General features: G+C 42.3%; 1 protein-coding gene across 1 annotated transcript; it reads right to left on the reverse strand.

The window, feature by feature from the left end:
* Window positions 1–214: 214 nt before the first annotated feature.
* Window positions 215–15,394, reverse strand: TEKT4 (tektin 4). The gene is made up of 6 exons (XM_074885914.1): window positions 14,858–15,394; window positions 7,418–7,488; window positions 5,759–5,902; window positions 4,642–4,864; window positions 3,502–3,656; window positions 215–2,048 (listed from the first exon to the last, which is right to left on the reverse strand). The coding sequence occupies exons 1-6, from the start codon at window positions 15,389–15,391 to the stop codon at window positions 1,832–1,834; spliced, it is 1,344 nt and encodes a 447-aa protein (XP_074742015.1). The 5' UTR covers window positions 15,392–15,394; the 3' UTR covers window positions 215–1,831.
* Window positions 15,395–26,531: the final 11,137 nt, after the last annotated feature.

A 26,531-nucleotide genomic window follows, 5' to 3' on the forward strand; every position in this document is an offset into this window, starting at 1 on the left:
GGTGAGTAAGGTCGATTCGAACATATTGCTCCTTTCTGTACTTTCTGAAAGTTTTCTGTGAATATTCCCATTAGTCTAAAGCCTGGTTCACTGTCTTATTTTTCCCTCTATTTTACATGTACACCTAGAGATGTTCATGCAACCAAAGAAGCAGCACTGTCTAGAGAATGGGACTAAATGACCAAAAATCTTTTAACACCACAGCTCTGAATACTGGAACATCTTCTAAAGTGTTTTATTCTTCCGGTGCAGCTAAAGTCAGTTTTATACACAACTGTGCAGTGATACAGCTGCATACAAGGTGTGTGGTCCACCAGGCTGTAAGATTTGAGCATGAAGAATAGGCTAGACCATGAAGAAAGGTGCTGAAGGTGTTTTAAGAAAGGCAGAATGAAGGAGAATGTTTTCAGTCTACAACAATCATCTTTAGGAACCTTTTTAAGTTCTGTGTGTAGAAAAGCATAGTAGAGCCACATTTATTTTTTTTAATCTACATGCTGTTTCTTTCTAATAAGGAGTCAACATCTGGACTATAAAAATATAATAATGAAGAGGAAATCTGTTAAAAAAGCTAAACAAAACTCTTGAACACAAAGCCTGTAAAATAGAGGCTTGGGTCAAAAACCCTCACTGACGCAGCTGGTTTTCAAAGAAACGGTAGTAGCTTTTAGCAGGAGGGCAATTGCTGAATAGTGCTCTGCACATCCTGAGTTAAGATAATACAAATAGCTGTCTGGGAGAAAAACAGATAGGCTAATGGCCTCTCCTCTCTGGTTAACAGAGCAGGGCTGTTCACAAATGGATGCTGGCTAGGGGGTTTTTTGTGTGTTTTGCTTTTTGAGTTTTGGGGGGTTTTTTTCTCTCTCTTTGATCTGCTGCTTTTAAAAGTAAAAAACTGTAATAGAGGAAACCATAATGGAATTGTTCTGTGTCTTCTTTTCCTCTTTTTTGCCACATGTCACATATTTAACCAAGTGGCCTGCTAAGCGAATGGATGAATGACATTTGGTACATTGTCTGCTGGAGTAGATGAATCTGATGTGTTCTCCATTACGGGTAATAGCTCAAACACATGCCTTGCTTCCAGGGAATAGCAGGAACAGATCAAAAGCTCAATTCAACACCCAAGTGCTTAAGTTGAAAGTCACGATTGCTATTCACAAGCTGTTTAGGGTTTTTTTTCCCTGAAAAAACCCTAAATTTATTGACTTGAAGGTTAAAAATCCTTGGACTCATTTTCAGATTACATAAGCAGGTGTCACAGACTGGGAGCGGTTTTGCCAATAGGCAGATTGTCATCTAACCTGTGCAAACTTGTTTTTTTTACTAATAATGTTTGAGCAGCTTAAAAGTCTATCATCTGTTTCCTTGCTGCTCATGTGATCGTCTGTCAGGCAGGCAGTTTTATTGCTGTCATTTCAGGCTGCCTGACAATGCTAGCAAGCTATAAATGTTATATCTACATCTGTGTATATTATTATTATTCACAATAAATATTCACTCAACATATTCACTTACTAGGGTGAAAACCCCAAATATCACATACTGTGCAAATTATGCATATGTGATATAGATTATGCATATATGATATAGATATGTTCTAGATGTAATGAAACTATCTTTTAAACTCACTATACTTTTACAGGCAAGGTTTTATAGAACTTTTAAAGGCAAGACTCAAAGCCCACCAAGATACTATACTAACGCATTTTAACCCAAATAGAAGAAAATACAGTGAATACACTATAGTATAGTATTATCCGTATATTTTATACGAAAGAGTCTAGACCACCTTTTTCTTCCAGACTTTGCATACTTAGTACAGAGATTACTACTGGTAACCTTCTAATTTAAGAATAACGGGGTAGTGTATGCGGTGGGCCATGCACTTTTGCCTATCAATAAAAATACTGTTTGTTTTCACAGCTATTTCTTTTTCTAAATTCATCCGTGTGTCTTCCAGGTTTGCCAGAGACTGTTCAGATTCCAGCAGTTTTTTCTTCAGGGATTCAATGGGCTCTGTTAGTGCTTCAACTTCACTGGTCAACCTAAACAGAATTACATTAAGTAATAAAATAAAAAGCAGAAGCCAGCTGGTGTTCAAAAAGACATATGAACTGTAATGGGAATAAAGATCAACAGCTATAGAATCATAATACTCAACAACAAAGGAACTCAGAGAGGTCCCACATACTTGGTCAAAAGCAGAGTTTACTTTCACAGCTTCTGTACAGAGTCTCCCATGTTTTAGATACTACCAAGAATGTCCTTTGCCACTAAGCACAGTGGAACTATCCATCCTCATCTTCTCACACTTGTACTAAGAATTATAGGACAAAAATTGTTAGGTAAGTCACCTGGTTTGACTGGATCAGCATTTCGTTCAGCCTGGTTTTTGGTATCTGTTCACTGGTATAAAACTCAATTATTAAAGATGGTACTTGCACCAGAGATCAGAAAACAATCTTTACTTTAAAAGCATAAAGCTTTTAAAGAAGCAGCAGCAAACCATTTTTAAAGCAGCACATCATTTCCACTGAAAGTCAGTGGGGGTTAGGCACTTTACTGCAATCTGCCTACAGAGAAGACACATATTTACTTCCTGGGAAAACAAGATCCCTGGGTGCTATGCAAACTGAATAACTACAAACAGTGTAAGCGTGGCAATTAAACACATGCCCATTCAGCAAAGGACTTGTAGGTGTCCTTAAATCCTGTTAAAGGCAATGTACATACTGAAAAGCTTGCACACAGATTGGTTGCTGACTCGGGACCTTAAACGAGCATGCCTGAGATGGTATAAAGCACCTGGATTAACTGTAACTTCTTCCTCACTGTGCAAAGAACAGCATATTGGCTTTGAATGGTACCTTTGCTACGAGGATATTGTAACCCTGCAAAAGCTGATTCCCCACTTTTCCTAAGCGTAGGAAAATATGAAGGAGGAGAATCAATTACAAAGCTTATAATGAGATCAAAACTGACAAAGGTGACATTCAGACCTTTAATTTGAAAGGATTTGTTGACCTCTAGTTTTAAAACAGATTATTACTGAAAATCAAATGCCACCAGCCTGATGTTTCGTAGTACTGAGGGCTTGTCGCAGACTATGAGTATGTGCAGCCCATTTACATTCTCAGCACTGGAAGCACAGAAATTCATTCGGCACATAGTCCACCTTGTGGTGAGCTTTTGCTAACAGCAAAAGGGCTGCAAGTGATCCACATGCTGTCAGATTTTTTTGGAAACCACACAGTTCAGAGAAGAAAGCGTAGAGACAAAAGGCAGAGTGGAGTCTACAGATTTTCTATTTGTCAATACATTATGTTAAAATATTTTCCCTAGTGATTTCAGCCAGTTGAATTATTTCTGATTTATATGAGAATCAAACCTAGTAAAAAAAGCTAAAGGCTATGTGTTGCCAATAAAAAGCGCAAAAACTGTCTAACATCACTTCTGGACAGAATGGACACCTTGAAGGACTTGTTTAATAGAGTTTACCTAAATTGTGCTTCATCTCTGCAGAGCTCTACATTGGGCCTGAAAGACCTGTCATACAGCCTTGTTTGAGCAACTTTCATCGGGGCTTCTTTGTCTTTGATAGCTTGTTTGAGAGCAGCAATGTTAGCTTCTTGATCTCCAATCTCCTTAAGGATCTAAAGAGGATACCCAAGAAAAAGAAGTGTTTAAAAAAAGATACACATTGTCTCTGTGCATGCTATACATCTGTTCATGGTCCTAGTGAATCAGGTATAGTTTTGACCTCCTATGTGGCCAGAATGTAGAAGAAATAGAAGTATGAAGGTGGTTTTGACCTGTTTATTTCTACTACTGCACTGAGAATCTGATCTTCAGTCTAAAAAGAAGCAGAAAATATTCTGCAGCCTGTTCAAAAACTCTTCCATGTCTCCTGACAACACATCCCACCTCCATGAATTGCTTTTAATTGTAAATTTTTAACTGTAAATTTTCCAAGAAAAATTCAAGTTATTTTGAGAACAGCTGATCAGCTTGGAAATGCATAGATTTCTGGCATTAGTGAAGAAAATGGAACAGACAGGAAATTCTAAATCACTTCTCCCTGATAACCACTGACACACATGCAAAAAATAAAGTCTACCCAGCTGTCACGACTCAACAGGTGCTAAGGAATGAATGTTTTTTCCACACTTGCAGGTGGTCTAACACAGAAGTAGGAGCTGCTCCACGCTGGAGAAGGGGCAGAGGCTGAAGACACCCCTTGTCGCTTGCCAGGAACTGCTGCTGCTGCTACTACTGCAGCCCAGCACATCTTTCATTCCATAAAAGTGATAACCAGGCTAGCCTGGGAATCCTGGCCCAAAGATCAGCTCCTTGATCACACAGTTTTAGGTTTTAGTCCAGCAAGACATGGAAGAAAGTGTTTAATTTTCTTCATATTTAAGTCCATCTCTTGTTTAGAGAAGCACAACAGATAGAAGAAAAAGCTGAACTGGAGCCACAATCCAGCTCTGAAGACCCTGATTAGATACTAAGCTGACACAAAATAGTGTTTGATACCTGACATGGACTAAGACTTTTTTTCTAGAGGATAAATCTACTGTGATCTTCTCCAAAGAGATTATCATGCCCGTAGACAGAATTCAAAAAAATAACACTTACATTTTTCAAATGATACTCTAGTTTGTGTTTTGTATCATCCAGCTCCTCACAGTGTTTGGCAAAAGCCTCATTAACAGCATCACACTGTGCCCTCAGGTCCCGAGATACGTCATGAAGAATATTGTCAATCAAGACACGAAGATTGATGGAAGCCAGTTTTTCTTGTTCTGCCCTATAGATGTTGTCATGACTGAACTTGGCCCACGTCTCCGGTGTTGAGGCACTGTAAGAAGAGGTGAATAGTATACACATAGAAACCTTGCTCTTTTGTTCAAGTTGCACCTAAGAAGACAATCTGAAGCTGGTCCTCTCCCTGCAAAAGTGTTGTCAACCTCTATTTGTTTTTGCTGTTGCATGCAGTCTAGGCTTACCATGAAGGGAAACTAATCCTTTATAAAATTAATAAACTCTTGTTCATTTTGTGGTTTCTGAGGGAAGTAATACATGACACAACATCACCCAAAGTTCTTCCATCTTTAGCTAATACTACTAAGGCAGAAAAAGTACACACGTACTTTTTTGTGCAAGCACAAGCAGTTAAGTCACCAGCAAATAAACACATGGATATATTCAAGCTTTACAGTCTGTGTCTACTTTGAAACAAAAAGAAACAAGATCTCTAGTTATACTTTGCTACATTGAGCAGCAGAAGGAACTACATAGCACTTGGGACACTGCATCATATGAACACTGTCAGAAAGGGGCAGGGGGGGAAGCAGCAAGGTTTATTGTAATAGTAATCCTGTCTGTGTACAGGAAGCAGCACTTGCCTTTCCCAAAAGAATAGCCTGCCTGCCGATGTCAAATGGTAAATCTCAATAGGATTTAGATCAGTCCTTAAAAGTATAAAGCCAATTATTTCCAAGAAAAACTGCTACAAGCTCAGTTTGCATACAGCGAACCAACTTTGCCATCAGCGCTGCGCCATGCTGCCATGCTGAGATGGTAGCACTGCCTTCACTAGCCATGCAGCTATCTTAAAGCTGTGACATTATATGTCCAAAGCAGCAGCAATCACACCTTTAATTCCGAGCAGCATTACAGCTTTCACTGACACAAAGGATGTGTTGTATCTTATCAGGGTTATTTTTGGAGGATGATGACAGTGACTACTCACCTCTCTTCAAACTTCACTGAACTAGGATGGAACTGGATGTTGGTGCTCTGGTTACTGTATCTTCCACATTTATCATCAATATTGTACGTTTCAACTTTGTCTGACCAGTCCCTTTCACAAACCTCTTTGTGATCCCGATTTAATCTGAAAAGTCATTATTATCACACATTGTTAGTGGAAAACAATACAATTAACAAAACTATCACTGACATTTGTGAAGCTCTGAGCCTTTGTCTTTCAAAGAGCAATGAGAACATAAACTTTCCTTTTTGTCATGAAAATTCTAACCAAGCTCTCTCTCCCACAACTATCTGCTAGAAGGACAGTAACCCTCATGTGTTAACCCCTACCCCAGACCTTCAGTACTGTTCTGTGCCTACTGAAGGCTTTGAGCTCTTATAACCTGAGGCAAAGGAGTTGTTGGACTTTGGATTTTACACAATAATCCTAAAACACAGAGGATTTTTTCAATAGTGGCGACAGCTGCAGTTATTATGGGGAGAACAGGTAGGAGGTTTGCCCAACAGAACACTCTTCCCGTGATAAGACATCAGGCAGTGCTAGTAGAAGATCCATCCTCCTCTTTCGCTAGTATATTGAGTGTGACTCAAATTTAAGACCTCCATGGAGTGACCCTATTCCTGGAGCCCTCCTATGTAGCCTTTCAAAGACTGTAACATGCAGACAGTGTAATTTGCCTTTGGAAGATACAAGTACCATGATATTCAGAGATAAAACTGCTGCTTTGTTGTCAATTCAATGAGTCACACGTCACCCAATTAATTAGAATGACTTCATATTACAAAAGACAGTGGGTCGTTATCAACTGTTAACACCAGATGTCAGTCTCACCTAAGGAATTAAAAATACTGCTGGCAAATGATAAACGATGGTACTATTTAAACGATCTTAAATCAATCATAAAAAGCGAAGCCTAAACTCAGTAGATTCCTGTCATGCTCTAATTGATGTAACAGAACTACTTTAAATTATTTTGCATTTATAGACATGCTTTCTAAAAACAATATTTTGTTTTATCTGGTAGAATAGCACAAATTGGAGCAGATTAAAAAAAATTAAAAACTAAAATATCCAGGTTTCCAGCAGTTAACTCCTTCATACTGATGCACCTTAGGATTCTGGTAACATCTTTCCAAAGGGCTTGTTATAAATTAAAAGCAAATATTCCTTTTGAAATCCAATGAACTTCCAGGTTATACAGAGGGTAGAATGAAGTTTCACATTTTAAGTTCATACTGACATCTGGTAGCAAAAAAACTCATCTTGAAAAGGTCCTTTGATCAGATAGATTATTTTAAAAGAGGCTATATTACAAATATATCACAAGGTGCAACAAGATAGAGTGATATCCAGATAATACTTTTCTTGCACTTAAGTTTAGTGTTGGAAAATGAGAGAACTGAATACACATATGGGAAACCAGGAATGAAAATCCAAAGCATGGCTTTAGGGCATGGCTCTACTTGCAAGTCCTGAAGTTTCATCACTGAGTACCTCTTTTCAGGTTGAAATGGAATTCACATGGCTCATAAGCCTGGCATTGGTAAGATCTTTGTCCACTGGGCATTGTGGCCCTATATGCCAGGAATTATTTGGCTATGTAAATTAGCTACTAAGGTATCATGAAAAATGTCTTACCGCATCTGATTAACAGCTTGTAACAAAGTTCTTCTCAAAAGCTCCTGGATATCTCTGATAAGTTCAGCTTCCTAGATAAAAACATGGAGACTTCTGTGATATCCAGAGCAGCTCACACTATCCTGCAGAGCAATTTGATTTCAGTGGTTGTGGATAAATACTTAAATCTTCCACTCATTACCCACTCTTACCCTATTATTGTAAGACATGACTTTCCAAGGAGTTAGCAGATTCTGAGGTAACTCAGCTGTAAGTCTTAAGGCGGCAGCAATGCTTGGAATACTTATAAAGCCTGGGGATTCATTATTTTCATATTGCATGTGTATCCTATGAAAAAATCTGTGTTCTATCAGATTAAACAGAATATCTGAATTACTTGCACAGCCTTGAAGTAGGGAAAAATAAGGCAAAAGCGTCATGCTCAGCAGGAGACCAGAGTCACTGCCTTGCACAAAAGGTGACATTTTAAAACCGAGCAGGACACTGTCTGCCCTGCAAGCACAAACTCAGACGTCAGAGGCTGCTGCCTTGCCCAGGGATGCAATAGAGCAGCTCAGCTTCCCTGGCAAGGACTGGCTGCCAGAGCCTGCTGAGTCCCTGCAGATCCCTTCAGAGCCCGCTGCCTCGCTCTGTAGTAAGCGTTTTATCTGTATGCAAGTGAGAGGCTTCCCATCAGATTCCTGCAGAGCTCCAGAACCACAGCTTGTCTGACATATGGTGATAAGGTGCTATTTAACATAAAGGAGTGGCAGTATCATAATCTTCTGCTGGCCTGCCTCCTTTGACTGCTTTGTATTAACTAAAAATAGAAGTTACTACTCTATGATTTAAATAGCTATTGTCTGCTTCAGCAGGTATAGGGAAGCTGTTGTAATAAAAACCCAATGACTCAGCTTTACTTTTTTCATTAGACCTATTTATTCCAGAACTCGTTTTGCCTCTGGGGATGGACAGGATGGAGGACTGCAGAATTATCTCAGATATGCAATGTTGTTTGAGGGGTTAATTTCCTCTGAGTTGCAAGACAGTGACTGCTCAAAGTCATGAAGCTTTACCTCACCTTGATAATGGATCCGATGTCTGAAGTTTCAGCTCAAGCTCGTTTTAGGAGGAATGTTCATTTCAACACAAATATGATCAAACCAGAAAAGACCGTGCTTTCTAATAATCTCTTGTTGAATAAAAAGTACCTGGTGCTCATTTTTGACTTCAGTAATGCTGCTTTAGGGATTAGCTATCAACGCTCTATGAAGTGACTTTACTGACCTGGTGATTACATATTATTATATAAAAGCTAGTCCAGCAAGCATTTTTTCTTTTTTATTATTTAAAGGAATTTAATATTTGAGGCTCAGATATTAAAAAGAGCTTTTGTATATGAAAAATTCCTAATTAATTTTGCTGTTTTACATCAATGACAGTCATCCAATGACAGCTAAGGGAGTATATACTTACTAATAAACTTTATTCCCAGAACACTGCTGGCACTCGTTGATCCTTGTACTGTTTTTGACAAATAAATGAGTGTGTATGTCCCTGCAGTGTCAGTTTCTCCATCATAAGAAACCAACAGGGACCATAAAAAAGATCTTTTTATTCTAAATGGAAAAGGACAATCATGATTGGAAAGAAAATATTATTTTTAAGGCTCTAAAAGAGCACAGCGAAAATAAATACATAGCTGAAGGTATCATTTTACAAACTGTGAGAACACTAAAACTCACTTTCTGCAGGGAGGAAGTATTACAATGGTTGAGCTGTCAAAGTAAAAATTCAAAAAGATTTTAGAGGGTTAGAAAGATCCAGCACTCGAAATTACATTTATAGTAATTGATATTATTTTGTGTTGGGTAGTCAGTCTCCATGTAAATAAAGAGACAACCAGTTTCCTATGAGTAATGTGCACAATTTTCAATGAGAAAAGCCTTCCTTTAGCAAGTAAGGTCTCTCATATGGAAGGAGTGAAATAATGAAAAAATAAAGAATTCCCTTGTTGAATGACCTAAAATAAAATTTAAAAATTGATTCCCTGTTGAGGAGAGATATATTCAAATATAACATTTAAAACTGAAGATACAGTTCTCTACTACAAAGAAGATGGAGACTCCCTTTTTACAAGGAATCACATGGAAAAGAGGAGGGGTAAATGGGTACAAGTTACTCCTGGGGAGATTCTGACTGGACACAAGAGGAAAATTTTTCACAATGAGAACAATCAACCATTGGAATAATCTCCCCATGGAAGTGGACACTTTTAAGATTCAGCTGGACACAGTGCTGGGCCATCTTGTCTAGACCGTGCTTTTGCCAAGAAAGGTTGGACTAGATGATGCTTGAGGTCCCTTCCAACCTCATATTCTATGATTCTATGATTCATAACTAATGGTTGTCTAAGACTAGTTAGAGTGAGTAAGGAGGCATAAATGACAGTGATTTTTCAACATTTATCTACTAAATTTTTCTTAACTTTTATAACAGTTAAAAAGCCAGATTGCATGGCTGGGAGGAGCTGTGGTACTAGGTTGAAGATGAAGATCCTTTGATTGAGGTCCCTCAGTCCTGGCTGTACTGTTAGACACCACGGTACAAAGCCAGCCTGCTGCCCACCCATAGCTGTGGCTGGCTCGTGGGATCGACATAGGAGAAGGTCCACACTGCCAGGTAGCACTGCCTGCCAAGCAGCAGGAGCTGGGCATCTCATACACCATGTGGAGGACTTATAAAATGCCATGTCTGCTCCTTCACATTTTCTTTGCGGAGTAAATTCCATCCACAATCATGGCAGAGCGAGCTGCAGCTAGGAGCACAGCTCTCCCGGACTTTGTGATTTCAGCCATAAAAATGTGGCTGATTCCACATGAAAATCCTGGGGGCAGATCTGGGTTTTAGCATGTGGCAGAATAGGTGATCTTTATGTAGTGTGTGCACAGAATTGTGCTGGCAATTTATCTGAAGGCCCAGTCTGGGTTAAGAGAGGAAAAGCGTGTGAAAGGGTTTTAGTAGCAAGCAGCATCTCTGATTCAGAGGACAACATTAACTGAGATTTGCATTTCTTCAGTTCATGAGAGGACTTGGTAGATGAAATGTCTTTTTTTTTCTCCTTATTTTTCCCATTTATGTCTTTATGTGCTGTCTATTAAAATGAAATACTGTCAAATCTGAAGTGATCTTGGCTTCTTTTCAGCTGTCTTCACAGTTAATACTACTAATAAACCTCTGTTATTATAAATGGTTGTCAATTAACAGAGAGAGAGCATTTTATAGTTTAGCGTGCCATTTATTTTATTACAGTATTTAATGTTTATGATGCAAAAGTTGGATATTCCTCAAATCTAGTGATAAAACCATCCCAGTTCATGACTTTGTAAGTGTCTAATTAATGGTGCAAAGAAAACGTTTAAGAGCAGATGTTTGTGCCTTCCATGAATTTACAAATTCAGGTTTTTTGCAGCCTGTCTTTTTACATAGTGACTTGCAGATGTCAGCAATGTCTAAATACAGCACCCAGGGCCAGAATGACACAGTGTGAGAGCAGCTAAGAGGAACTGGTAGAACCCCGTGAGAGAGGCTGTGCAGTCACCCTTGATTACAAATCCAGCTGCATCCATCCATCAGTAACAACATGACACCAGATGTCCCACACATCAGCACAGCAAATAAAAGCAAGCTAGCTTACAGATCTCACTAGACTTAGGCCCCCAAACAGCATGTAACAGGAAGACTGTTATTCACTACAGCTGGGAGTGAAAGCAGGTAACAGTCCTCGAAATCTCAGCTCTGTGTCTGGCCTTTTTCCTGCTGGTCTCCAAGAGTCATTTCAAAATCCACGATCTGCAGATGTTGAGAATAAGCACTGCACTCTTAACTGAGCTGTCTATGTACAGGACTGTCCTATTGTGCACTGGTTCACTTGGCAAAAGCTACAGATCAAAGTGTTCGGAAATGGCATTCTGTTGTTTCCCTTGCCCCATTATTGCAGTTAGCAGGAATACATACATATGTATCCTTTCTCTGCTTTTTAAAACTTTAATTTTGCACAGTTGACAGGATTTTGGCTAATGCCTTTGTCTTCAGCATCAGGGAATAGCTGGGGCTGACTTCATTGTTGATGCAAATACACAACAAATCAACACTCTGAGTCTAGGGTAAAAAAATGGCATAAATGAAAGTACATCCGCTTATTCCACAGTCATATCTGGCACTCAGTTAATGAGTCTGGACACTGGACATGTGGAAATAACCTTGAAATGCAGTATATATGCAGCTGAAACATGATTTATTGACAGTATACCACCACATGGCAAGTCCTTTGCTAGGGTTTACATTTTCAATATTAAATACATGCACATAAACATAGCAAACTGTCATTAAATTGATGCAAAGGGGATTCAGAAAAGATGTTGTATGGGTTATGAAAGTCAAAAACCTCATACAAAACAGATGCAGGTACTGCTTTTTATGAATTCAGCTATTCCCAATGCAGCAGCACAAAGAAATAAAACTATTCTTTTTGAGAGATTTTATCTTCTTTTTAGTCATCAAAGATCCTTCTTTATTGGAAAAACAATTGTGTCTTTCCATTTCTTTTTCTTAACCAGAACTTCATTAAGAAAAGATGAATATGCTGTTAAGTGAAGTCAATGAACTTCTGAGTAACAGCTGACTTGACTATGCATGTGAGGAGATTTCACTTAAAAATCCTCATCCCTCGTTCCAGCAGTGGCTATTTAGTGGTGGTATATATCACAATAGGTGATCTAGATGTGAGTCCATGCTGCAAAGCAAATAGGACAGATGAGTCGGAGCTAAAACTCCCTAAAAGAAATAGATGGTGTGCCAAAAAAATAGGAAAACCCCAATTATTATCTGGATGCATAAAAGCTTCATCAGAGATACTTCTGTTTTCTTTGTGAGTCATCTGAAGCGATTCCTACTGAACAGATAACAAAAGTGCAATTACATGCGGAGATTCAAAACTACTTGTGTATGTGTATTTGATGTTGTCTCTCTAAATGTCATCTGCCAAGGGGCTGTTGAAAGGTGGTTATCTCAGCAGGATGCTCTGGGAACTGGGAAATGTTCTTTGTAGCTGCAGAAAGCTGAAAGCAGGAACGAAACTTACGTCCTATGAAAAGCTTTTCCGTGAGTGTGTGAAAGGCAGCGCCTTGTCCAGACATGCTCTTCCCCTAGTTGCAGATTCCCCCATGCATCCATCCATGGGAGCTGGCAGGAACACGGCAAAGATACCCAAGAATGAGCCAACACAAGCCTGGGCTGCTAGTAGGAGAGGAAGAATTTCAAAGGAAGGAAAATGCCCTAGAATATCAATTAACTGTGTAATTAAAACTGCAAGGAAAAGAATGTCTGTTTCCTAACATAGCTGACTTTTGGAAACTGTTTCTTCTTTTTCTCAGTTTTAGCATGTGAAGAGAAGAAATCACTCCTGATCTCCCTTGCATTACCATTCTAAAGAGAGTTAAGATTAGAAAGTAACTGGACAAGTAAACAACATTCAGAAAAAGTATGCCAGTACTTCAGTGATAAAATTTGCATAACTCCTCCAAATAAGCAAACTTGTAACACAGAGCTACCAGTGAACTGGGCCATTAACTTGGAAATCTGTGCAGTGAACAGTTAGAATTCATGGAACAGCAGCTCTAAGTGTCAAGAATTATTAGTCAGTTTTGGAGAGAATAAGAAATACAAGGTACTATCTGATTCCTTGCAGTGAAAGAGGTGTAGAGTATAGCTGCAGCTTAAAAATCTGGCCAAGCTACGGAGGGTACATTTTAACATCTATTTGCAAACATTTGTGCCATAAAATCTATTCCTCTGTGAAAATGGGAAGGATTTCCTCTAATATTATGTACTCCTCTTCCTTCTGCACTGCAAAGGTCATTGGCATGGCAACAAAATCTTCATTTCTCAAGAGTCCATCTGCTGCTGGTATACACGCCTCATCTGAACTCACATCATTCTTTTTTGATGACATCCTACTTGGCTGTTGACGGTCTGTCGTCACAAGCACACAATCACAATTTCAGGTGAAAAATTAGCAGCAGCAGCAGATGGACTTCTGAGCAATGAACGGACTATTCTCTGAGATCAGGAGGAAAGAAATACAGCAGAGAAATCCTGCCAGAATTTTTTTTTTTTTTCCAAATCTTACATTTCACAATTTCTCTAAAACATCAGCAGCTGATGAAAATAATTTCTTTTCTGTAATCTGAATTTTGTAACAATTCACACACTGAAATATCCTCTACACTGTCTCCCACATTTATATTTTTGACTGGAACAACCTCTTAAATATCGATTACAATTCAGCAATTGTACACAATTCCTATTCAAAATATTGCTAAATCCTGTCATGTTAATTCTATCATGCCATCAGCTATGTAAGTCTCTTCAATATTTTTCTAATAACAAATATTAATATCTGGTTTAATAAGTAACTCATCATGAATCAACTTTCACAGCATATTGGAGGCTGCAGGCAAATAATCATTGATTTATTTGTGGGACAGTAGAATATGTATCATTCCAAAATGAAAATGAACCAGAATCTATGCTCTGTAACGTGCAGCCATAATAATTACATCAGCCTTGAAGGCAATCCACAGGCAGTGTCGGATCTCAGTGACAGATAACAAAGTGCCATCTGGAGTAGAGAGTCCTCTATGGGAGGAAAAGGATCAAGCAAATTTCAGGAGAATCTCAGGTTTGTTGAAGTCACACTGTCACAAATGCCATCTCTCTGTGCCCCCCCCCCCCCGCTTGCCAGGAGATAGCATCTCATGCAGGTGTCACACGACTACATTGTACCGTTCATCGTGCTGTCCTGCAAGACACTTAAAATGATGGTTTGTGTTGAGACACTGTAGTACAGCGTTGGATCACCATCTTGTCATGAACCTTGGCAAGACTACAGCATCAGACTCAGTAGTAAAAGGTAGAGGCAGAGACTGCCAGATTTGGACAGCTCGAGCGTGGAAACTGGCAAGGAGCATGGTCCTCAATAGTCTGCTTGTTGGGCACTGCATTTTTAAAGTGTAACCTGCAGAGGTGAGGGGACTTTAAGCCAAGCAGAGGCTGGAAGAAGTTTAATGCCAGAATAGGATGCCCATCTTGCTTGAGGAAACCTGTTTTTATTTTGTTTAGATCTCGTCTGAGAGGGGGGATCTGGTCTCCTCTAGTCATGCTCCTGTGATTTTAAACACTTTTTTTTAAACAGAGGAAGGATTTTAAACGATCCTTCTTAAACCTAGGAGTGACAGAGACCAGGCTGCCAGGAAGGGGCACTAGGCCCCTGTGCACTGCCAGAAGATACCTTCATGAGCTGTGGTTATCACCTGCTGACCAAACTGTTCACCATTTTAGAGAGCAGAGCAGCACTGAGAGGGCTGCCAACAACCCTTAACATCCTAACGTCCTGCTCACCTTCAGCAACTCTTTCTCCACCTCATCACAGACCAGGTCCGGGGATTGCCTCCTCTCTCGACACTGCAGGTTATCGGTGGCGATGGCATAGGGCAAGGTGGTGACATCGAGCGCCCTTTCCAGCCGCAGCTTCTGGGCTGCCAGCAGGCCGGTCTCGGCATCAAGGTCCTCAATTTCCTTTTGGAGCTCGGCCTTCCAGAAGTGTACATCCTGCAGGCGCTGGCCTAGGGCGGCCGTGGAGCCCTGCTGGGCGCGCTGGGCAGTGGCAGCGGCATGTTCGGCCAGCTCCTTGGCCTCGGCCCGGGCGCACTCGGCTTGCTCGCAGCCGGCGAAGGCCTTGTGGTACAGGGCAGCGTGGCTCTGGTGCCACTCGGGGGGCAGAGACTTGGCAGTGTGGAATCCGGCCGCGGCCAGGCCGCTGGAGGAGTCGGGCCCCGTGTTCAGCGCCACCTCGCACACCTCCAAGGGTAGGTCGGAGACGGGCACCGTCTGCGGCGCCGGCTCCTTGGCCAGCCGGCCTCTGGCCTGCGCCATGGCGGCGGGGCCTCCCGCGGGGCAAGCCGGGGCTAGGCCGCGCCGCGTCCTCCCGTCGCCGGGGCAACGGCAGCAGCCAATGAGGAGGCGGGTCCCCCCATCGCGAAGGGAAACCCGAGGGGGAACAGCCCGCCCCTCGATAGACGAAAACCAATCAGAGCGCGGGCCCGCCCCGAGGACGCGTTGGATAGGGGAACGCCGGCTGCCCGCCACCCGCCTCCAAGCCGCTTGTTGCTATGGCGACGGGGACACCCGATTGGGCAGGAGCCCGGGGGCTCTGGCGGTGTCATGGCGGCGCCGGGCGGCCTCAGGGCGGGAATCGCTGCCGCCCGCGGGGCTTCGGGCGGGGGGGGGTTTCCCGACACGGGCCTAGGTGCACGTTGTAGCGTTTGTAGTTCGCGTGTGGTTGAGAACAAAGATACGCTGAAGTCCCTACACTGCGTCCTGACTCTTTGTGCTGAGGAACTTCTCACTCCCAACTGCCACGTGGGCACAGTGACACTTTTTCGTGTTTGTTTTCTAAATAAAAGAAGATCCTGACAGGACTTCATCCCGATTCCTGCCCAGCAAGCAGTGGAGGCAAGAGAGAGGCTCAGCGTGCTCCTACATGCTTGCCCAGAGAGCCCCTCAGGCCGTGGGGAAGGCCCTGGGCAGGCCCCCGGGCCCTGTACGGAGCCTGCGGCATCCGCTGCTTTTAAGCCATTCGATTTAATACATTTTTGCACCTCACTCCATTCTTATACCCAGATGATCATAATCAAAACAATTTGTGTGACTCTGGCCTTGTCACGGATCAGGTGCTTGTGAAATCCAGCTGCTGCAGCATCCCCTGTTTAGTTTTCACTTGGAGAGATACAGACAGCTTATGCTTGAACTATATTAAATTCTTTGGGTTTGCCACCACCATGCAACAAGGAAAGGAAATTAAAGGAGAGGCTGTGAGGCAAGAGGCATCTCTTCAGAGCACTTGGAGGAAGGAGGGAAGGTGCTGGAGACCACGGTGACAATAGAGGGCACCCTCGCCCTTGCACGGCGACAGATCCTCTGTCTTCGATGTCATTTTGATATGGAAAATAAAAAAGAAGAAAAAAGCCATGTGCACTGCAGCCCGCCCAGTGTCATCCAGGCTAATCGGCTCCTTGGGTGTTGAGGAGAGCGATGCCCAAACCGCTTTGAGGTGTGCATGGCCGATAACATGCACACACTGCAAGCGTGGAGTAACAACTCTGTTTGCACCACACAAACTTCTGCAGAAGACACTTTACTTTATGAGAGTTTGCTCTAAGTCCACAGAAAGTTAATGGTCGTTTTTCCTGCAGGGCCTTGCACTCTTTAGAAAGATCGAGTGTTTGTCCCTGATACAGTGCCTGCATTCGAAAGATGCATCGTGCATCGGCTGCAAGCTGCTGCCCACCAGCCCTGTGCAATGGCTGGCAGCACATGCCAGCAAAGGCTCCCTTCCACAGAGACTGTTGAAAAAGGAGATTCAGTCCCAGCAGAGATAAGAAATCCTTCACCTTCCCTTTTGCAAATATTATACTATAATTGGCCTCCAATTAAACAGCAGTGGTGGATGATATCTTTGCACTGCTGAAGTCACTGGAATGACAGACACCCTTTGCTTTCCCTTTGCACTTCATTTCTGTTTCTCTCCTTTTTCATGCATCTTTCCTCCAACTCCAACTGTCCTATCTGTTCCTTTCCTTACATTACCCCCAGCCTGTACCTTTCTTTCTCTTTCCTCTGCTTGTGGCCTTCTCTGCATGATGATCTATGCAAATTTTGCATTTTTAAAGTACAATAAGTCTGCAGGAAAAGCCCTGCTGAGCTATTCAGAGTGAAAGTCCTTGGTATGGAAAATACATTTTTTGAAAATAAGGGCAGTAACAATTTGCTATTAAGTAGCATTTTTCTCTGAAGTTTTCAAAAGAGATTTTATTAGTGGCATCTTATTGCAGCTCATTCAGTGTCACCCAGGCAGTTTTGAAGGTGGGTCAGTTAGGGCCGTGATGGGATGTGGCTGAGGTTGCAAACTTAGCAGCTGAGTTCTAGGCCCTAAATGGGACTAGTAAATTATAATCTTCTCCAACAGGGAAACGCACAAAAAATATGTGGAGTCTTCCTGATCCAGTGCAAGTGTTACTTCAGTGAACAGTTTTAGGGTTGTTAACCCAAGTGGTCAAGATTTCCAAGGACCAGATAGATTCTGGAGAGTATTTTCATCAGGCTGTGTTTTTTTGCCAGTCTAAGCCTGCTTTCAAGTGCTCACAGATGCATCATGTCCTGACAGGCTGCATATCATTGTTGCGTATCATCGTTGCAAGAAATAAAAGCAAAACCTATTGGTACCTGGCAGATTCAGGAGTTCCCTTCATTATCCAGGGCAGACCCAGGGACCCTGTGTTTCAAAGCCATGCTGACAGTCAAGTGATTTCATATGCCACTGTAACATATAAATTATTAACAGCTATTCAAGATGTTCCCAGAGCACAAGATGACAAAACATACCAGAAGAAAAGAACAGAGATGTTTTCCAGCACAAATCTTTTGACATGCAATAGAGTAAGATTTCTCCTGGCTAGAATCCTTTTTACAGGAAACTGGTTCCCCTTCCCACTGCAAATGCTCCTGTTTATGTCAGGTGCCCTTTGAGCTTTTTGGCTTGCTGCTGCTGCTTCTTTTTGCCTTCTTTTCTTTTGTTTGATTTTTTAAATTAGCACGAGTGGCCAGAGCAATGTTGTCACCTGGATCCAGTCTTCATGTTTGCACCTAATTCCTTCCACGCTGCCGTCTGTAGGACAGACTGCAGACTGCTCAGTGGAGTAGTGTGGGTCTTGTGCATGGAGAAGGGAAAGGTTTTCTCTCACCAGGTTCGTGCCTTCTCCACAGCACAGAAGTACTGGAAGCACTTTCTCCAGAGAAGATCTGGGTCCTTTAACGTATTCCTTCTTGTAAAGGCAATCAAAAACTTGAAAATGTGACCCACTTCTATCCAAATATCCCTCCAAGCAGAGGCCAACACATGATATACTATTCTGAAAATTTGCTTTTCAAGCTGTGTTGATGCTTTGGGGGCTGCCCACGGGGACCTGCTGAAGGAAGGAACCCGACTTTGTTGTTCTAAGCTTAACAAAATCTCAGCACAGAGCAGCTATATCATGGCAGCGTTCTTGGAATTGATAAGCATAGCTACTAATTAAATGATGTCCCATCAGCAGAGAAATCAGAAACAAGACCACCAGCCATGTATTTTCTTGAAAGAAGGAGCTTTGTTCTCATGTTTAAGGTAGGGAAACCTTGCTAAGAATGGAGGCCACATCATAAATCTCCTTTAGTTGACCAGGTATAAAGAGATAAACTGCAAACAGGCTACAGATGGATCACCTGGCATAAATATAGTTTACTCCCCCTCACAACTTTGTCCCAATTTCCACAAAGAAAATATCTGGATGTGCTGGCTGGCAGGGAGACATGGTGCCTCTGCATCAAAAGCAGTGCAGTCACTTTTCATATCTCTGTTGTGAAGTGCCAAAAGCTGTTTCCTCTCTCTCAACTAACGTGGGGTGGGCAAAGAGAGCTGAACTACTTTCCTGGGCAGCTGGACTGGCTGCTAGGCTTTGAAGTGCTCACTGCTAACAAATAACCAGCCATGCACAGAGGCAAGCAATCAGTCACACAGTCAGGAAATACCATCTAGCATTTAACTGTAATTCAGCATTTTGCAATGAGGGGAAAAAAACATAGCTGAAATGGAGTGGTAGTACATTAAAGTTTATACGGTACATTAGAGGGGCATTGGCCTGAGCTGCCCATTCTCAGGGCAGACTTGCTTAAAAAATGGATCTCCCTTTTTCTGTTCACTATGGACATTCTTATGATGAATTGTCTGTGAAGCAGCCAGGGGGTTGCTTTCACTGCGTTTCGGATCTCAGACCCCAGTCCTGCAGTTTGGACTACTCCCATCCTGTAAAAATTCACACCCTAACTGGTGCACTACTTTACATCCATTTGCATCTGAGGATCCTGAGTTGCTTTTCTTACCTCTATGAATATCTATTCACAAAACCTCTTCAATATATGTATTTTTGTCATATTTACTGCTGTTTGCATGATCCAGCTTCTTGAGTCATCTAATAACCCTCAAAGCTGTGGGTCTGCCCCTCTGAAATGCAGCTTCTAACCCAGACTCTGACCAAGGAGAACTTGCTGGCAAATGCTGGCCAGGTCTGAGCCATTCAAGGCACAGAAACTAGATGCCAGGCTCTTAAATCTCATGGCTTTCAAGTCTTCTTTTGGCTCACCTGAGTGCAGCACCTAGTTCTCCATGCCCACACTGATGGGGACAAGAAGTCCTGGGCTCAGCCTCAGCATCAGCAGGGAGGGCTGCGTGAGCCCCAGTGGGGAGGGCTGGGGCAGAGAGCGGACAGGAGATGAACCCTGGTTTTCCCAGGCCGTACAGCACTGCAAGGAAAGGCCTATGAATACCACAGGCTGGGAGAGCTGCTTCAGAAGAGCCGTCTGCTTGAAACAGAGGGCCAAATTCTCCTCGCGGCGACCCACTTGTTAGAATTTGGCTCAGTTTTACTGAAAGTGGAACATCGATTTTCTTTATTTAATATAGCATCATTATACTTTTTATCTGCTGGCTACATAACCCAGTGATGAGTACCTTAGCAGGGTGACAGATAGAAAACACAGTGCATTCATCTACATGATAGATAGGGAGAAAATGTGGTGAATTAGTTCAGAGGAGAAAAAATACAGTCAATTATTTTATATAAGGCAGTGTCTGGTACTCACAATCCCTGTCTGAGAGCGACAGAACACATGAATAAAAATATTAAAGAGTTCGGAAGTGAAATTTTTGTTTTAATATCAACATATGGGCAAAGTGTTACATTTCAGCTTAAGAAATAAACATACGCTAGCCTTGGGAGCACTGATGTTCAGCAAAAGGCTGAGAGCAAAGGTTATCTAAGAACATAGGCATTGTTTTTATACTGTCTCATATCACTGAGATTAGAAATGTCTCTGCTGTTTTGAATCTAATCACCCCCTCCTAGAATTTGATAGAGTCAGATAACATTAATTATTTGTAGCAGTATTAGCATTTCTTTTTAAAAAGCAGCTATTTCACAAACAAAACAAAGCATAAATTGAGCCATTCCAGCATGCATGAAAACACCATTTAAAGCTTTATTTCCCAGCCTTGTATCTCGGAGGCAGACCGTGTTTGATTAGATCCTTCCAGCAGGTGAGATCAGTCTGAGTGACAGCTATCTGTGCCAGACTGACGCTCCGTTTATTTGCATTTTCCACCAGCTCTGGGAGTTTGCACTTTCTCCTTCCTGAAATCCATCTTGATGGGGCAGCATTAGACAAATCATTTTAATTACAGTGCAGGGACTGGAGACTTTTCAGAAGGTCAGGGTCTCTGTGCCGACAGGTTTGATTAAAACCAGACACAGGTAAAGAGACCAGACTTAAACGGAGAGCAGCAAGCCTGGGCCAAAAGGGAGGGGACAGCAAGTAGAGATTGTCTTCCCTCCATCACCCCCTGTGTCCGTCTTCTCGTCGGTGGCGAGCCAGGACCATGTGGCAATGGGAAATTTCTGCTTACACCACAGCAGGGATGTCCAACTGACAGTGTGCATCGTAGGGACACTTGGAGGTTGAGAATAATTAGCTAAAATCCCTGCCTTCTCCTCTCCCACCCCAGCCAGAGCTGCCATATCCTCTACGGCAGTAGGCAGCTGGTTTGCAACGGTTGGGATCTGCTGCCCTCCCGTTACGCCAGGCTGGTTAATAAGGAAATTCAGTGGCAGTGTTGGTCCAAAGCCGCACCGTGGTAGGACTCGTTTTGGCAAGGAGCTGCCTGCCATGTGCTGCCAGGCAGAAGGACTGGAAGCGGGAACTGGCGAGTGCCTTGTCGGAGTCTGACTTGGCAACATGGGCACCGAGATGCTGAAACAAAACCAATACTGTCCTTACCCAGTACTGCCAGGCCCCTTCCCGCTGCTGGCAGGTCTTTGTACAGGCATGGACGGAGATAGTTCTTGCATAATTTAAAAAGAGAAAGCAGTCTGGTTGTTCAGACCTTCACTGGAATAAACTGGTTTAGTTCCAGTAGGTAAATGAAATTACACTGACATTTACCAGCAGAAAATCTCATCTCATGCTTATAGCAAGACAAGATACTCTCTCTTTAAAGACTTTTCAGCTTTTGACTTTCAAATTCCACTTAGCTATTTTCTTTTGATATACTTTTGTCTTATTAGATTCCCTTATGCTCATCCAGACATCATCTTGGTGTCTATTTTGGGAGCGTGTCTTCCTTCCAAATCAAACACCTGGCACGTGAGCGTGGGTCCCACTGTAAGTGTGTGGGAGCACAGCACTGAATCATGATTAAGTCTTTTCAGTTTGTTGAGTCTCCTTCACCAAATTGCCTTCCCACGTGAAGGATATGGTGCTCTGTCCCCTAGACCTGCGTGAACGATGAGTCACATGCGTTTATTTTTGCTTTCCAACAATTGCTATCAGTCAGGGAAGTGTGTCCTGTGATTCTTCAAAATTGAAATCCATGTGTGGTTGCACCAAGCTCTTCTGCAGAAAGCAAGTCTTGGGCTGTCTTTTTGGTGTTTTTTTTTTTTTTTCCCTTTTCCTAATTTATTCTTCTTAAAGGAGCCACGTGGTGATAATCAGACAGTGTACTGCTGACCTTACGGAGTTCAGCAGCCATCTGTTTAAAACAGAGATGTAAAGAATTTCCAGAGAAGCCTTTTATTATTCTCTTGGTTCAAGAGAATAACAGGAGGAGTCCTCAGCATGGACAGCAGTTTTACAGCACTAACAAATTCCACAGCTAACAGGAAAACAATCAATTTATCACCCAAGGCCGCTGCTTTCTCTGCATGGAGCCCGGAGGTTTGCTGCGGTTTGGAACGATAGGCCATCAGTTTTCGTTAGCTTCATTTTCCCAGCTTTTTCCAACTTTGTAGTTGAAAACAAAGTCTCCCCTTCAGCTTCTCTTTCTGCAGCCAAAATGTACATCTGCAGGCCGAGCAGAAAGCGGGGATTTTGTCTGAACAAGCTCAGGCCTGTTTCGGATTTTGTCTGGTACAAACCAGGGCCTTGATCCTGCGCTGAGACGTCCTGGGAAGATCCTTGTTCTGGCACAGAGCCCCATCAGAACGACCCACCCTCCTTATGGGCTCCGTGCAGCCAGCCAGTGCCTGAGATTTATGATGGATGGCTAGAGTCTATCAACTTCATGGGGTACATTAGCATAAATTGTGCATAAATATTTGCATAAATTAGCTGAGGACTTTGTATTTTAGCTAAATAATTTCCCTCTTGGGCCTGTCTGTATTTCCTTCAGAGGCCCCTCAAAGGTGAGCGTGGTCATCTCGACCACAGTCTGACCCTGGCAGGCTCCAATAGCAAAACCATGCCAGATAAAACAGTCAGCAAAATGACTCTAAAGGTTTATTTGGTTTTCTCAGCATGTCATATTAATAACTCGTTAGTAAATAGGAAGTGTTCCTCATCCACTGCATCAGTATTTAAGAGAAATTCACTGAAGCCCCAGTGACTGTGTTAAGTTCTGCCCCATAAAGGAGGGATATTTAAGAAGTAATATTTAAGAAGGATATTTAAGAAGCTGCTTTTTTTTTGGCAAGATATAAAATGTGCAGGTATGTAAAACATATAAAGCCTGAGCCTGAAGGTCTTCGCAAGTGGAAGTAGAAAAATGTTTCATCTCCATTTTAAACTGAGCTCAGGTGTAATCCATGCTGTTCACATTGTCTTCAAACTGGGGAAAAAAGAACAAAAATCTTCGAAAGCAGTTACTTGGGTAGGTGGGAATTTCAGCACATGATAATCTTGGAAAGTATTTTCCTTTGCAGAGCTGAGCATTTCTCCTGAAAAACACTCCTAAAGCAGTCCCTGCTCCCACCAGGGCAAACCAGTCCATGTCCTGGGCAAACCAGTCCATGTCCTGGGCTGTCTGAGCCCCCCCAGCTCCTGCCTGGACAGCGAGGCCGCACGCTGCTGCGTTAAGCCATGGGAAGGTCATCTGAAGGAGGTGGCGAAAGCTTCAGTTTGGGTTTATGACATTTGTTTTTCTAAGTCCTGAGGTTAGAGAGTGCACATGTTGGGACAGGGCTGCCCCTGGACAGGGGGGCTCAAGCTGAATTGCATTACCGGAGGCAGAACCACTCTTGCTGGTGGTAGTGTCTATGGGTTTGTGTCTTTGCGATCTGCTGCCAGCGTCTGGACATGTTGCTGCTTTCCCTATCTCTGGCAGCGCTAATCAAAAGCACAATATGGTCTGAGAATTTCACTTCATACCGGGGAATTAGTCAGCAGGAGAGAAAGCTGATAATCTGCGCCGTGCAAGTTCTCACCTCCTGGAGCACCTTGCAGCGAGTCACTTGGAAATGGCTTTTGCTGAGCTGCCACATTTTGCCGAGATATTATTTCCTATCAGAAAGGTTCAGTGCTCGAAGCCTGTGTGAACAGGTGGCTTTGAGCAGAGGGGAGCTGAGCTGGGTGACAGCAAGCGAGCACTCGGGGTCACATGAGAGCGTAGCTCAGGCCATGGTGGCAAGGCCGCGGTGGGGAAAACAGCATTAAATATTTGCACAAATAATCTCAGTTTCAGGTTATGGTCAGTGCTTTTTCCAGAATTCAAGATTCAGACTAACCAAAACAGCAACTCTGCGCAGTTCAACCCTTCTAGCTCTTTACTTTTATTCTCCTTTTCTGAAAAAAAATTGAAACCCCATAAATTTCCAAGTATGGAGGATGAATCCCTCAAACGTTCTCAGGAAAACCAAGCCCAGGCAGAGCGATGAGTGATGGCGAATTAGAAATTAAAAGCCTGAGTGTGAATATGAAGAGGGATCTGAAAGTAATTTTCTTAAGTATATAGAAAAATCTGCAAACCAGGTTTCCTTTTAGGAAGCTGAGAACTGCTGAGTCTATTACTTCAGTATGCATTTCACTTGCTAGGAGGTATTTAGTCTGAAAATTCACAGGGATATGGCAGGACTTTCATAGTCACTAAGTGGAAGAGCTTTAACGAAATGACATTTATATCAGGTTTTTGCTGATCAGCACTAAAAACCTTTTTTTTTTTCCTGTCTTTTGTGGGTGGCTGATTATATTTGGGTGGCCAGGCTGCAGCTCCATCAGACCACTGTCTGGGAGGTGAGAAGGGGTGGGGCTCAATGTAAACTTAAAATTGATGTGTGTTTTGGGTTTAACGACAACAACTTAAGATTTATGGAGTGTGTTTCTTTTCTAAGATTCTTCTTATCTCGGCCATTGAGTTTATCTTCATAAACTGCAAGGAAAATGGAAAAGTGATGTCCTTGTCTTAGGAAGGAACTTATTCAAATTTGTAATTTTGAGTAATATTCATTATATGTATTACTCTATTCTTATTATTAGCAAATCTGACATTAACAGATCTTCTGCAAAGCTATTAGTCGCTGGTAAATATTTACTTAGCAGCATCAGGACATTTCAGCTTATTTCTTTTCTCAGGAATCATTTGTTCATAATATCTTTCTATTACTGTTCTTGATGCCCGATCAGTCCCCTGAATTGCCAACACTGTCTCTGCTCCCTGTTTCCTGGCTGACACCAGCATTTGACTTTCTGGCACATTGTTTTGGGTGATAAAACTTTGGTTCTAGAAGCCCTGAATGCAGGAGATGGTGAACATTTTCCACAACTTCCAGATACTTATGACAAAACATTAATAATATAAAGTTCCCTTAGGAAAGAGCAAACAAAAAGTGGTGTGTTTCCAGATCGGCTTATTCTCTCAGATGCTCTAAAGCAGGGGCAATGAGAAGTGAAGTTATTCAACAAATGCCTGGACTAAACTAACTGTAATTCTTTGGAGAAATGTGGGTGTATATCTGCTGGGAAAGTGAAAATTAAAGATGAGTACATCGGGTTCAGCAAAGCTCAAGGTCTCTTTTCAAACAACGAGTCATGCGTATATGAGCTAACCCCCAATGAGGCGATTTGCCTCCCTCTGTCTGCTAACGCCACCCAGTCTGCTCTGTCTTGAGTTGGCTCAGTAGCCTGCAAAGCTGCTGTGGATGGCAGAGGAGAAGGACCTGGGTCTTGGATGCTCTGGGGAGGCCAATGTGCTCCTTCAGGATTTACAAAACCATCTGGATCGCACTGGGCTGCATTCCCAGTGGAAATGGTGAGAGGCAAGACAGCCCTGATACCAAGCCTGCCTCTGTAACTCACTGGCCCCACATATTCCCCAGAATATATCTTATTTATCATACCTGGCTCGTTTCCTAGGACTGAGTCCAAAACTGCTTCTGATCTTGACTGCTGGAGTATCAGTGTAAATACAGCATGCTGTACGCCCTCCAAGAGCAGTCCCCAGCGAGTCGACTGTGGTTATCCCAGACAACAGCCTGATATTAAGATCCCCCATTATCAATGGTTTGACTTTTAGAAAGCCGTCTACATAAACAAAGCCTATTTAGCTTGTGATTGTGCCCTGGAGAGTGTCCTACAATCACTTTCATTTCCCCTTTTGCCTTCAAGGGAAGAGTCTGTCCTAGCGATGAGAGCAGAGACCGAGCACCACGGCTTGGATCCACTCCCAGCTGAGTTACTGCATTACTGTGTGGCCCTGGCCATGGCGGGGTGTTTTTGTTTTTCAGTCCATTCAACTAAATAATGAATATTCTGTCTGGAAATGGTTGAGAGAGACTCTTGTCCCTACAGAAAACTGCACAAGAACAACTCGATAAATGGTAATAACAGAGAAATGAAATTTTAATGGAAATTAATTGAAAACAAAACAAAAAACAAACTGAAATTCTTAAGGAAATGTTGTACATGATTTTGAGATCTTTGCTTATTAGTAATGGGCACTGATGTTTTTAGCTAACCATCCATAAGATAAATTCTGCTTTTTTTCTCTTTGTTCTTCTATGAAAATTACATTTGGTCAGCACTTTCCGTGTGGATTTTTGCTTCCAGACTGTGCAACAGCAGAGATTTACGTGAAAAAACATTCTGATAGAAAAGTTTTCTCTCTTCTTGAGTATATCAGTCACTCCTATCCTTAACAAAGGATCAGTGCCTTTTGCAG

Source organism: Strix uralensis, chromosome 16 (genome assembly GCF_047716275.1).
Source record: "Strix uralensis isolate ZFMK-TIS-50842 chromosome 16, bStrUra1, whole genome shotgun sequence".
Taxonomy (NCBI): Eukaryota; Metazoa; Chordata; class Aves; order Strigiformes; family Strigidae; genus Strix; species Strix uralensis.

Coding starts and splice junctions, on each gene's coding strand:
- TEKT4 (XM_074885914.1), bottom strand. CDS start 15,391: ATGGCGCAGGCCAGAGGCCGGCTGGCCAAGGAGCCGGCGCCGCAGACG. Junction 5,903..7,417: donor CAAGCTGTTAATCAGATGCG/GTAAGACATTTT, acceptor ATGACTTTTCAG/ATTAAATCGGGATCACAAAG. Junction 4,865..5,758: donor TCAGTGAAGTTTGAAGAGAG/GTGAGTAGTCAC, acceptor CTCTTCTTACAG/TGCCTCAACACCGGAGACGT.